This window comes from Condylura cristata, unplaced genomic scaffold (assembly GCF_000260355.1).
Source record: "Condylura cristata isolate star-nosed mole 26May11 unplaced genomic scaffold, ConCri1.0 scaffold00015, whole genome shotgun sequence".
Classification (NCBI taxonomy): domain Eukaryota; kingdom Metazoa; phylum Chordata; class Mammalia; order Eulipotyphla; family Talpidae; genus Condylura; species Condylura cristata.
The window spans coordinates 31911319-31924462 of record NW_004567116.1 but is presented as its reverse complement, the minus strand read 5'-3'; the positions used below and the strand labels follow the sequence as shown (position 1 = coordinate 31924462).

At 44.2% G+C, this 13144-nt stretch overlaps 1 protein-coding gene across 1 annotated transcript in view; it reads right to left on the bottom strand.

Moving 5' to 3' along the window:
- GALNT18 (polypeptide N-acetylgalactosaminyltransferase 18) overlaps positions 1–13144 on the bottom strand; it is a 309423-nt gene that overhangs the window by 72842 nt on the left and 223437 nt on the right. The window contains exons 4-6 of the mRNA XM_004683042.2: positions 12500–12683; positions 10741–10938; positions 6275–6389 (exon numbers count right to left, since the gene is read on the bottom strand). Coding sequence (XP_004683099.1) covers positions 6275–6389; positions 10741–10938; positions 12500–12683 — 497 coding nt within the window. The remainder of the gene's footprint in view (positions 1–6274; positions 6390–10740; positions 10939–12499; positions 12684–13144) is intronic.

The following is a 13144-nucleotide window of genomic DNA, read 5'->3' as shown; positions in this document are numbered from 1 at the left end:
TTATTTTGAAAGCTATTACAGAATTATTTATCTGAATTTTATACATAAACTTTATTGCACTCCCTGGTAACCAAAGAATGGATGACTGTAATATTTTTCACTAATAAGTCAGTAGGAAAAATAAAATAAAAATACTCTCATTTTGGGGCCCTCCCAGTGGTGCAGCGGGTTAAAGCACAGCACTAAGAAGCTTAAGACATTTCAGCATAAGTTCGATCCCCGCCTGCCCCAGAGGTGATCCACATGGCGTGGCAGACCTCCCCTGACCCGCCTGCTGCTCCCTTCAGCAGTGTTCTTCATCAATTGGTCTGTTCTGCTCCCCACTGTCTCTGGTGAATCTTCTCACCGCCCCTGCACCTCTGGCCTGTACGCCAGTTCTGTAATGCACAAATAAATAAATAAAAAAAAAAAATACTCTCATTTTGTAACTCCAAATGAATGACTGGTTCTAGGACACAACCAGCAAGAACAGCTATTATCACTGATAGTGAGACACATGACATGAAACACATTAGACAAGAACTATAAAAATACTGCCTATGAAATATTCTTGCTGCAGAACTGAACATACCTCTAAAGATCTAACCACACTTTCACAAGAAATACACGGGGTAGAAGGATATGTTATGTGACATGAGGAGGACACTACCAGGAAAATTTAGCTGATGAGAGTCTCTACAGGACAAGTGGCCTGATCTCTTTAAAAGTAAATTACAAGGGGTAAAAGAGAGATGGAGAAAGAAATTTAATAGATTAATAGATGCCTGAAAGATACAGTAACCAACTGAATCAAAATTGCAAAACAAAATGAAACAAAAATTAGGGGAGAATTTTGGAAATCTGAATACTGATAAAGGATTTGATGGTTTTAGGGAACTGTTTCAACACTTTCAGACTGGAAATACTGATATGGTCATGTTTTTAAAAGTCTATTTTAGGTGCATATTGACAGATTTTCCTCAGAATAACTGGAGTTGGGAGAAGAATGGGTAGGGCTAGAGATTAAAATCAAACTGTTCATCAGTTGACAATGTTGAAACTCAGATATTTATTTTACTATTCTATTTTCTGCAGATGTTTGAAATGGGTTTAAAATCCCACTTATGATTAAGAACCCAGAATATGGAATGCAGTACCTTGGATAGGACATTACTTGTTGAAGAGGACATTTAAACTCAGGTTCTATATTCCCTTCCTATATGAGGGACCACAGAATGTGTTACTATTGGCTCAATGAAACCTGAAAGGAGGCAGAAATGACCTACCCTTATCTCCAAGAATCTAAGGCAGTAGTTTTCTTAGCTAAGGCTAAGGAGAACCTAGGTTTATCCAATTGTTTCTTCTCAGCAGGGACTGTGAGTCTTGGTGAGTGTCACTTAGAACCAAGTGAACAGTGTCTAGTATCTAATAGCAGGATCCTCAGTCATGGCAGTGTGGTTAGCAGATAGATCCTAACTAGACTGTCCTTACTACCTGGGTTTGGCTGTTTCCTGCTATGTAGCCTCTCTTGGTTTCTGAAGCTGCTTCTCCAGACTTACTAATTCTATGAGCTCACCAACAACCTAATAAATTACTTTTCTCTTTAAGTTAGTCTGGGTCAGTTTTCTTATTTAAGCATAGATTCCTGAGTGTTATCTGAATAAAAAGTTAGTAGAACTATAATAATGTAAATGAAAGTATGCCTTAAAAAACAAGTTCTATATAGGGCCCTCCCTGGTGGCGCAGCTGGTTAAAACACAGCACTAAGAAGCTTAAGCCACTTCTGCATGAGTTTGATCCCCGCCTGCCCCGGAGGTGACCACATGGCGTGGCAGACCTCTCCTGACCCGCCCGCTGCTCCCCTCAGCAGTGTACTTCATCGATCTGCATGTTCTGCTTCCTATTCTGTCCCTGGTGAATCCTCTCACACTCTGCATCTCTGGCCTGTACCCCAGTTCTGTATGAATAAATAAATAAATCTTTAAAAAAAACATCAAGCTCTATATAAACTATATAAACTTGTTTCTATAAAAAAGCTCTATATAAATGTGTATACATATATATATATGTATACACGTATAACAAATATAATCAGATATTTTGTGTAGAGCACTTTATAGTTTACAAGTATTTATATTGATTTCTTATTATCTTTATTGTTAAAATAATGCTTATAGTAATGAGATAAAGCATAAAGAGTAATTCATGTTTTGGATAACAACCACATTTTAAATCTTATAATGCTATTAGAATAATAATATGTGGTTTGCCTACAACACTTGATTGCTATATGCAATAAATAGGATAATTGTAGAGAAACAATTTTGACAATACAGATGAAATGCATTTCCACTGACACTTAGTTGACACTGAAGCCACAGATGAACATAGACAAGGGCTCAGGGATCTCTCATAGCTGGTGTTAATGTGATTTGTAAAGTCTATGCCTCCTACTATGTACATAGCTTCATCTTACACGACCTATGCAATAGCCACTAGAATTTTTCCGGGATGTGGGCACACATTTGATTCTCCATGGCTGAAGAAGAAAATTATGAGAGGGGATGAAACCTGGCAGACTAGGGCAACAGAATGACATTATGGATTTAGAATAAAGTCATTAAGAAACCTCAAGCACAAAATTCTGCTTGATTGACCTATTAAATAAGGATATCCAGATAAGAAGAACCCTGATGGATTTCTGACCAAAGGTGAAGCCAGACAGCTGGGTTTCCTCCTGTTTTAGATATTGCTCAGGTACATGGGACAGGATCATTCATAGGGACAGATCCTACACCAAATCAGATCTGATGAGGAAAAGCAAAAGCAGTTAAAAGTTGTCACTGTGACTTTGATATTCTGGGTGAACCAGAATAAAGACAATGATCCAGCCTTTGAAGAAGGTAGAAAAAGGTCAGTTATACTGGATAATGAAAAAGCTATTTGAGGCATTATAAGAGCAGACCATACTCTAAAGAGACAGATGATAACCAATGTTCCAAGACAGACTCTGAAATTCCAATAAAAAACATTCAGATAAGGAATCAGTGATACAAATATGACCAAGCAGATGTTCAACAGAGAGCCCTGTCTAGTTGACAATCTTCTCTGTGATGCATGCCAAACAATTCAATCTAGTCAAGAGTCAACCACAGCCAGGACAAGATGGAGAGACTAATCTTGTGTAACAGCCTGCTCTGGACCCCCTGGGTTGGGCGTGGGTAGCAGTAGTTGAGCTGACACAATTTCCCTTCTCTTTCTATCTCTGTGGTTTCCATTCCAGAAAGGTGAAGAGAGCTGCTATTTATATTAAATAATTTAATCTCAAGGAAAGATACATACACTTGTCTTACAGACCAGTTTCCCTTTGTCGATTTCATGCAACACAATAGTAAATCAAGGACAAGGAGGATGGCGTTATCAAGAGAGAGTTGACATTGGGTGTATCAGGCTGCAGTGGTCTAAAATGTAATGTGAGGAGGCAACAGTATCACGAGGCAATCGGAATCTGGGGACCATCATTGCAAACGTGCGCCATTATTGACTGAAATGTCATTCTGCGGTGCATGACTGCCTATGTGGGTATTTTTATAGTCGTCGTCCATATAATCTTTCTTTGATATATTGCCAGCTCTTCTTATTTCTCACTCATTTCATTCTACTTAGCCATAGCAATTCCCTTTCTTTCACACCGAGCAGTGGACTAGGCAGGAAGACTAGGCAGAACTGATTGCAAAATAAGAATAAGGTTTTAACGGGGACTCAGAAAACAAGCTTGTGAATTACGAAGAATGAAAATACTGCATGGATATTGTAATAATCTGCAGAAAGGATTGTTCAAAGGGCCTTTATCCTTAGATCACAGTGCTATGTCTATCTAGTTTTTCAAGTCACAAAGATCTCTACCTCTTCTATGTTGTGTGACCTTGAAAACATATATAAGCTTTTAACTTCATTTTTTAATCAGGCGGAAAAAACCAGGTATTAAAATAGCAGGTACTTTTTAGGAATGGATGACACAAATGCCCAGCAGGATCCCTGGCACAGAGTAGACATTCAATTATTCTTCACTAACTCTATTCGCATGTTCCAAATATGTAAGGACTTTGAGTTAGTAAGTTGCCTCTGAAGTGAGTAAAGCATCTATCCATCATTTCTATACCCAGTCTTGTGTGGTCATTGAGGGGCGCTCTTAGATGAGGAAACCAAGGCATTTAGATGTTAATTTGTAAAGCATTAAAACACACACACACACACACACAACACTAATAACCACACAAGCATAGATGTTAGAAATGACCAGTCACTCTGTATCCTTTAAAAGAAACTAGAATTTGAACCAACTAGCCCTGCCTTCTGTTTTCAGCTCTGCCAGCCAATAGATTGTGGGGTCTCTGCTTAAAAGACATCTTTCCTTCAACTCCAATGACCCTGCATCCCTGTCAAGCGAGAGGAAAGGAATGGAGGGAGGTAGGGAGGAAAGTCAGGTACCATTTTACACCCTGAACACAAAACAACCCAAAGAAGAATTAACATGTCTTTGAAAGCTTTCCCTAAACTCACACTCAGACAGATTTCTAGTCTAGGAATGGAAAAGCCAGAAATCTTCCACCTCCATAATTGGCTCACATACATGTTGGGAGCAGAGTTCACAAATCTAATTCCTTTCTCCATTCCCAGACATTTTTTCTCAGAGAGTGTAAGTGACTAAATGCCGTCCTGCCTGCTCAGCCAATTCCTGGCAGCAGCTCCTAGTGAAAAAGATTATGTCTGGGGTGAGCATTTATCCTGGAGTGGTGCTGAAGTGAGATGGTGAGAGCGTAAATGGTGAATAAATGACCAGTGTAGAAAGAGCTGGAGAAATGAGGGTGATTATGCAGGTACTATCTTCTATGAATATATTAGCTCTCCAATAAGCCCATGTATTTTGACTACCTCCAAAGCATTCTCTCTGGGTTTCAGTGAATACAGATGTCTGGAAATATCTTTTAAGCATAGCTTCAGACAAGCCATTCCTGCTGCCAGATCACAAAGCCTTAGTATTAATTGTGGCTGGCAAGTCAGGTCCACACACAGCCTGCCAGCCACTGCAGGTGAGATGATCATGGGAGGTGCCCACTTCCCCTACAGGACAAGCAAGGACTGTCCAGTGCCAGCTGACTTCCCAGTGGGGCGGGAGGTCCCAGGTCAGAGTTGAGGGGAGGATGGAATCCTTAATGGAAACTGGCGGAGCCAGATACTGACACTACGGGACCAGAGGGCAAGAGTAGAGTCACGTTGGGTAGAGAGTGGTCTACATGGAGGGCTGGCAGTAAGGCAGAACATCTCAGAGGGTTTCCAGAATACCACAGTCTGGCAAGCCTGCTATGTATGGGTATGCCAATGCCCCGCAGAAAGACTGGTACTATCTTGGGAAGCCATAGCATGAATATTGAGTCATTTGTGAGGTTAGGACCACTCCCTGGACATAGGAGTGAGTTTCCCTTAGGGTTAGCCCTGAGATTCCCACGTTATAGCTGTCATCACTACCTGTAAACACTTCTTGTATCCATTCCTAAGAGGTGGGAAGGGGTTCCTCTCAGAGTTACCTTTTCAGGGAAAGAGGTCTGAGTCGAGGAAATATTTCTAAAGGATGAGAAATTAAATGATGTCTATTGTGGATTCCCAACATAAGCTGACAGCTGCAAAGATTACTGGACTTTGGGGTACAGTAGTGGACACCACTGAGGAATGGTGTCAGCTAGGAACAGGCCTGTGGGTCTGAGCAGCTCACAGTAGGGTCAGAAACCAGCATGGAGTGAGCCTGTTGCGTCTATACCCCATAGGTTTATCTGCCTGTAACCCTCTCTTACCGCCTTTAGGAAAGTTCTGTGGGCCACTGTGGAGGAGACAGAGATCATCAGAGTGCGAAATCCTAAGAAGGTGACTCTGAGAGTAAAATTTACCCAGCCATTGCTTAGTGGCTGTGGTCTTTTCTCAGAGGACACCTTTGTTCACTCCTAAGGAGCTCATGTCTGATTTTAGCAAAGACACTGTACCCTTGAGATGGGAGTTCAACTCTCCCACACCCCACTCCCAGACAGAGCAATTAAGAACACCCTCTTCTTTTTGAAAAATGTACAGAACCCCCCTCCCATTTTCCTATCAGGTCTGGTCACAAACACACGGCCATGGTTACTGACTAGACATACAGAATCAGTCTGTGGTCCTCAACCTTGACCCCATTTCTCCATGCCAAGCTCATTTACCCACTGGGGAGCTGAGCCAACTTCTATGAGTGAGAAAACCTGCTCACCCTGATCCCAAGCTCGACATTCTCGCCTCCGTAGACCTCCATGCCTTCATCCAGTAAGCCGATCTCCTGGAAGTACTGCCGGTCCACGATGAAGCACCCAATGAGGGCTGGGCTCCTGCAGAGGTGCGGGGACATAGGCCAAAGGTTAGCAAAGGGGCTGCCTCCTGGGGAACGCAGAAGTCCAAGCATAAAGGACCTGTTCGCTCCCTTCCTCTGCTATCAGAGCTGGTGTGGACCTTGTTCTCCGAGTGGCCCTCCAGGGCCCACCCTCACCAACCATGCAAGGAGACCCTCAGGGCAGAGGCAGACAGCTCCTGTGCTGGGGCTGGCGGTGATTTCTGGTGGTGCTTGTTGGGTGTGTTGGTCCAGAGACATGGAGGTCATTCTGCTGGGTTAGACTGAATGGCTATATTTCTAACTTCCCTGACCTGTGAACCCTGAACTTGCACGGCCAGTTGGTTTCTGCCAACGTTCCTACCCTTCCCCACTTTGTGTTCTGCATGTCTTTTAGAAACACTTCCAAATGACTCCATTTGGAAAGACTAGCTGGGGTTAGTTATTATCCAAAGGGCTTTGGATAATGTGATAATTTGGATTTTATCTGTAGGTAAATAAGTGTCCACAGAGAATTTTAAGTGGGGCAGTGATGCGAACAGATCTGTATTTTCAAAAAGAACACAGGCAGTAGCAGGTGACTGACGGGAGGAGATTGGGTGGTGGAAACCAAAAAATCCAGTTGGAAAGCTTGTTGTTATATCCCAGTGAGAAATGACAAGGATTTGGAGCATCAGGAATGGAGAGAGGATTTGTCTGAAGACCTATTTTGATGTTCTAATCTCAACATATTTCAAAACAGATGAACTTTGAGAGCAAAAGAGAGAAGGATGTCAGCAGGCTCCCTGGCTGGAGTAGCTGGGGCGGCTACTTAGTAGTGGCTATAGAGAAAAGCTGACCTCCATATACCTGTAGGGCCCTAGGGGGCAATCCCCTACAGGCAGGGCTTTGGTAGGCAGCCTGGGACTGAAATTCAACAGGAGTCTTAGACTGGAGGGCACCTAACAACTGGTAACTGGCCAAGGAACAGGAGGCCTTACTCAGTGAGAGCAGGTAAGGAGCTCACTGGCTGGATGCAGACACCTGACTCAGGATGTTACAGGCAGCCATTCACTTTGCTGAGAGCATTAACTCGCACAATTTTACATTGTCCCATTGCATACTGCTAGCATTTCTAGCTCTTGCAGCATCTTATCAGCTGGTGGCTAAGGATGTGAAAGGGAAGAGAAAGAAAAGGAAGCATCCCTAGCAATGAGAAAATTGTCAGCCACATATTTTGCAGGTCATTTCTTTTGGAGAATATTATGCATGAGGTTGCCCAAGCCTGGGGTTCCCTGTCCTTTCTCCTTTCAAATCACATTTTATTCTGAATGATCTCATCTTTCATAGTCTGCAGGCCCCAGTGAGGTCATTCCACCACAATGCTAACACAGGTTGAGTATCTAGGGGTACATTGATCCTGGCCTTGGACGAGTGCTAAGGCTGTGTTATCTCTGAGAGAGGTTCTGTAGTTTCCAATTCCACAGTCGTGAAATGGAATCAATGATAATCTCTCCGAGTGAAGATAAGGCCTCCCTGGTGTCACAACAACAGGTTAAATCACAGTGCTATGAAGCTATTTGCAGTGCAAGATAGCTGCAGACAGCAATCCCCAGCCAGGGAGGTGACCCACATGGCACGACAGACCTCTCCTGACCCACCCAATGCTCCCTCAGCAGTATATTTTGTTTGTTCTGCCTGTTATACTTCCCACTGTGTCTCTGTTGAAGCCAGGCACCTCGGGCCTGAACCCCAGTTCTTGTATTTATAAAGAAAAAAAAATCTTTTTTAAAAAGAGCTAAAATAAACAATGTAAAGCATAACTGGAATTCAAAAGATCATTTTTAAAAATATATAATAGTTTATTTTTACATCATTTTGTACATTTAAAAGATCGTTTTTTAAAAATGGTCTTGAACACTGAAGAAGTCCAAAGACTCCCCTCTGTAAATGCATGGTGATTTAAAAACACCAGCCTGGCAGAATAGGGTCTCAGTGGTTTTTTTTTTTTTTTGGACACTCCTGAAATGTTGAGCATGACAGAATAGTCCTAGGACATGCAAGAAGGGCCTGCCTCAAATGACCAGACCTAGTCAGGGAAAGAACATGGTCTACAGTTACCCTGGGGTGAGCACAAGCCACCTGTGCTATCTATTACTGACTAACCAGTTAGGGATTAAGCAGACTCAATTAGTGTGAAATGTTATTAATTTATACCTCCTCAAATCTCCAAAAAGATTAGAAATAGCTTTTAGGAAAATGGAAAATACTTTGAAAAGTGAAATAGATAACTATCTGGAAAGACCAAAATTCACAACAAATGTGGGTCCACTTAGAATGCATTACAGTGTGAGGTGCTCCTTCATGATTCTTTAAGTAGATCTACAAAGCTGGCTCTGAGATTCCTGGTGGCCAAGATGAATGTGAATAGAGATGGTCCTAGAAATAAGATTTACAGTTTTCATGCAGCCATGCCATCCATACTTATTTATCAGGGATAGCAAAGCTTTCTTTGATAAGCAAATTGAAAGAAATTTCTCAGGTTGTTCTTCATAATTTCACTTTGGGAGATAGTGAGTAACTATCTCAGAGACATCACTTCAGAATGCAGTGGAAGTATTACTGGGATTTTTCCCCACAACTTACATACAGCACATATAGGCAAAGCACTTCAGTACATTTCCAAAGAAATAGAAGCTGAGGTGGGTTAGATAAATTTTACAATCCATAACGTTCCATGGGGCTGTCTTCATCTAGACGTAAAACCAGGACTGTTCTCCTCCAAGCCTTCTACAAATAGAAGGTCTCTCAGTCAAAATTTGGGTTAAAAAAAATGGTTGATGGAAAATTTAAATTGAGATGATATTTTCTATCAAAGAACTAGAATGTAGGATTCCTGATTGAGGCCAGGTGGCTAGCAGAGATGAGCAGAACAGAAGCTGCAAATACCAATGCAGTCTTCTCCCAGAACACTCACATGTCACACTATTTCTCTCTAAAAGTATTTAGCAGACCTGGGGGCAGAAGTGAGCCGCCCCACCCCAGGTCTGAGCACAGCAGGCCATATCGCAGGGATGACAGGAAGACACAGAAACTGGTGGCCTGAGTTTTAGTCCTGCCTCCACTGCCCAGAACCTTTGCAGGGACGTTCTCTTTACCCTCTTCTAATTCAGTGACAAACTGGCACTAGCTTCTGCTGTGGATCAAATGAGACCACAGGTGTAATGTACATTTCACACAGTGACCTCCAAGCAAATATTTAACAAAATTATGGTGGGGACCTACAGGTAGCAGAGACAACAACAGGAAAGGTAAGTAGAATTCTCTTCCATCCTTTTTAAATATGAACATACTTTCCCCCGCATCCTTCTGGCAAGGAAAAATGTAATCTTCAGAAAATTATCACCCACTTTCAATTAATCTTTTCATAATATCTCTCCCGCATGGAACATAAAGCAACATCAGCTTCTAATCTCTTCTTTTATTCCAGGCATGGTCCCCTAGGCTACCTTCTGGTGCCTGTGTATTTAATGGGCAGGACTTTGCAGGCAACATAAAGGCACCTGACCTGTGATTAACACAGGCAGAAATGAGGGCTTGGTGGTAGAGGCTATTTCAGGAGTCCTGACCCATAAAGCAGGCTGCCTAGAAGTCATCTGGATGTCGATGAAGTCAGCAACAAAGACAGAAAGAGTCTGGGACCTACAAAATGCAGCGTGGCTCCCACAGGATGCGTTCAAATAGCAGCCAGGTAGGCTACAGGCGCTTGGACTGGTCTTTCCTCGCTCTGCCAGCCTCTGTGCTTGTGGCTGCTCCCTCTCTGCCCTTCTTCTGAACCCTCTGAGCTACCACCTTGTACATGAACGCACGCTATGGGTGAGAGAGTATATGAGTATGTGGGTGCCCTGTTCCAGCCTTTCCATCTTACCCTTAACTAGAAGAGTGAATGCTACACCCTCTTAAAGGACTCCCCCATGTTCCTGGTAGTTCCCACCTACATACCTACATGGTGGAGCCATTTGCCATTCCAAAAAAATTTTTTTTTGTCTGTCTTCTTCACTAGGTTCCAGAGTTTTGAGGGCAGGAATGAGTCTTAATCCCTCGGGAGCCTCAGCAGCTGGCACAGCACAGGCCCCTGGGTGCCCCCACCGTGATGCGAGGACTAAGGAATAGGAGCCCCTGTGTGGATTCTTTCAGAAGAGACCATCAGAGCCTGGGGCGTGATTCAAGTTTACTCATAATTCCTCTCCACCTCCCTGCCCCACCTGACCTTGCCACCATGGAACCAGAATAAGAGGAGTGAAGGTTGGATGCAGAAGGAAGCCCTTGCCTGGACGGCCAGGTCGACAGAGCCATGGCCAAGGAGTCTTTACCTGATCGGGGCAGTGGAATTCTCCAGCTTCCACCAGGCCTTGGGGGGGTTTAGGTAGCGGCACCACAGCTCCCAGTCGAAGCCTTGGGCAGCCAGTGGGTACTCTTCTATCTCAAAGTTGTCATACTTGATGTTGTCAAAGGATGGTGAGATAATCCGTTTCCGGTTCTCCTTGATGCGGGTGAGGACAGGCTCAGCCCTGAGCGGAAAGGAGGAGAGAAGAGTAGGTGCTTCTAAGGCCGGTAGACATCACACTGGCCACTTCCAAAGCTCCTCCCCGCACTGAGAGAGGAAGAAGCACCTGGCCAGGGGACAGCTCTTCTACTCCTAGGAAGGGGTCCCAGCTCACTGCCCCCCATTCTCGCCCATGCTTCTGTGTTGCCAAGAGTCCTACCCTTCAGCCCATCCCTGGCTGAGCTGATTCTTAGTGCCTTAGATCCTTGTGTCTGCTCACTTTCCCTTTTCCCACTAGAAAGAAAATCAAGACTTGAAAAAGAAGAAAGGAACAGATCTGAGGTTCTGTGGGAAGCTTTCAACTTGGGCTTTGAGTTTGCTAAAATTCACAGTAGCAATCTGGAGGAAAAGACAGAGGGTGGCAGAAACAGGGAGATGAGAACAAACCTGCTTTCACTAAATCCGTGACACCACCGCACCCCCACACCGCTTGTTCCCCACTGCCCAAGGAGAGTGGGAGGAGGTGGTCAGAGCTTTCCCAGGGAGCCCCTGTGGGTACCAGGCAAGTAATATGTTGGCAGACAGGAATGTTCGGCTTCTCATTAATAATGCATTTGATGCATAATTGTTTATTCAAATCAGCTTGAAATAGTAAGTGCCCCTCTCCTCTTCTGGCCATAAATTCAATGAAAATGCTTTTTTAAATAGTTACAAATGGCAAGCAGGGACTTCAACTATAAAAAATGGCTGCAATGCTGACATAATTCTGGCCTGTTATATAAAAGTCTGCCCAAATCTAGCCATGCTGGGTGCGTGCCTGGTTCCTTCCTGCTAAAGTCCCTGCTTGCCTCACTCCGGGCAGGCAGAGGAGGGTACCTGGTGCCTGGGGAGGAGGGCAGACTGCAGCACTGTCAGGCACCGTGTTTCGGAAGGGAGTACCTCAGTCACTCCCAGCACCCAGGCCCCCAGCGCCTGGGCTCCCTGTGACGCCACACACAGCACACCCCTAGGCCCTCGGCCCTGGTGCAATGCTGCCCAGTTGCTTTGTCCCTGAGACTCTGATCTATTTTCTTGCCCCACCCTGCACTGAGAAGCCACAGCCTGATAAAGAAAGGACAAAGACATAATTTCAGCATCAGGGAAAACCTGAGCGCCTATGCCACCTCTAGCCTGGCATCTGGGGGAAAGCAGGGCATCTCTGATATCAGCCAACTTAGCTTCCTTTGCCCACCTGATATTGGCCCTCTCTGTGCAGCTTCGTTCCCATCTGGCCCAGCTCTCCCTCTCCTGGGGGCGCGGTCCTCTCCATAGTGGACCTGGAACTCTGGGCTTCGCTCTCAGCACTTACTCCCTCCCAGATCTTGTCTTCTAGAGGCCCACGCAGGTGGAGTTGCCCATTAGCCACTGTGTGCTCTCCTGTTGACCCTTGGCTCTGGCTCCCCAGATGTCACATGCCAGATACCACCTTTGTTCCAGAATTCCTTCCTTTCCCTACCATGGTTCAGACTCTAGCATGCTTCACTCCCATTTGAGCCAAAGCCCTTTGGACCACCCTGGGAGGCCTCCCGTCGACTGAGGACACTTACCAGCCCACATTGAACTCCACATGGGCATCAAAGAGTGCCACCACGGGGGCCGTGGCTGCTCTCCAGCCACTGACCCTGGAGCGGATGAGGCCTTCCTGCTTGCTGTGGCGCACGACTTTGATGAAGCCAGGCTTCTGGCTGTTCACCTTGTCTACGTATTCTGTCAGCTTCTCCTTCAGTTCCTCTGTTAGGGAGAAAAAACACAGCATAAAGGACCTGGAGAATCAACATATTCCTAATGAGCGATCTACCTAAAGTGATGTGTAAGTTTAATGCCATCCTCATCAAAATACCAACAATAATCCTCAAAAAAATGGAACAAAAAATATTGAAATTTATTTGGAGCTATAAATAATAAAAGCAATTTTGAGGGGAAAAAAAGGAAAGAAATGGAGGGATTTTGTTATCTGACTTTAAACTGTACTATAAAGCAGCAATAATTAAAATACTTTGGTACTGGTACAAAAACAGGCATATGAATCGATGGAGCAGGAAGTTCAGAAATAGATCCATATACACATAACAATATTTAACTCATGATAAAGGAGTCATACTATAAACAAGGGAGAGTCTTTAGAAATGGTGCTGATACAAAGGCCCAGTTCCAGGGAGTCCTACAACACTTCTAATTCATTATAACCACCA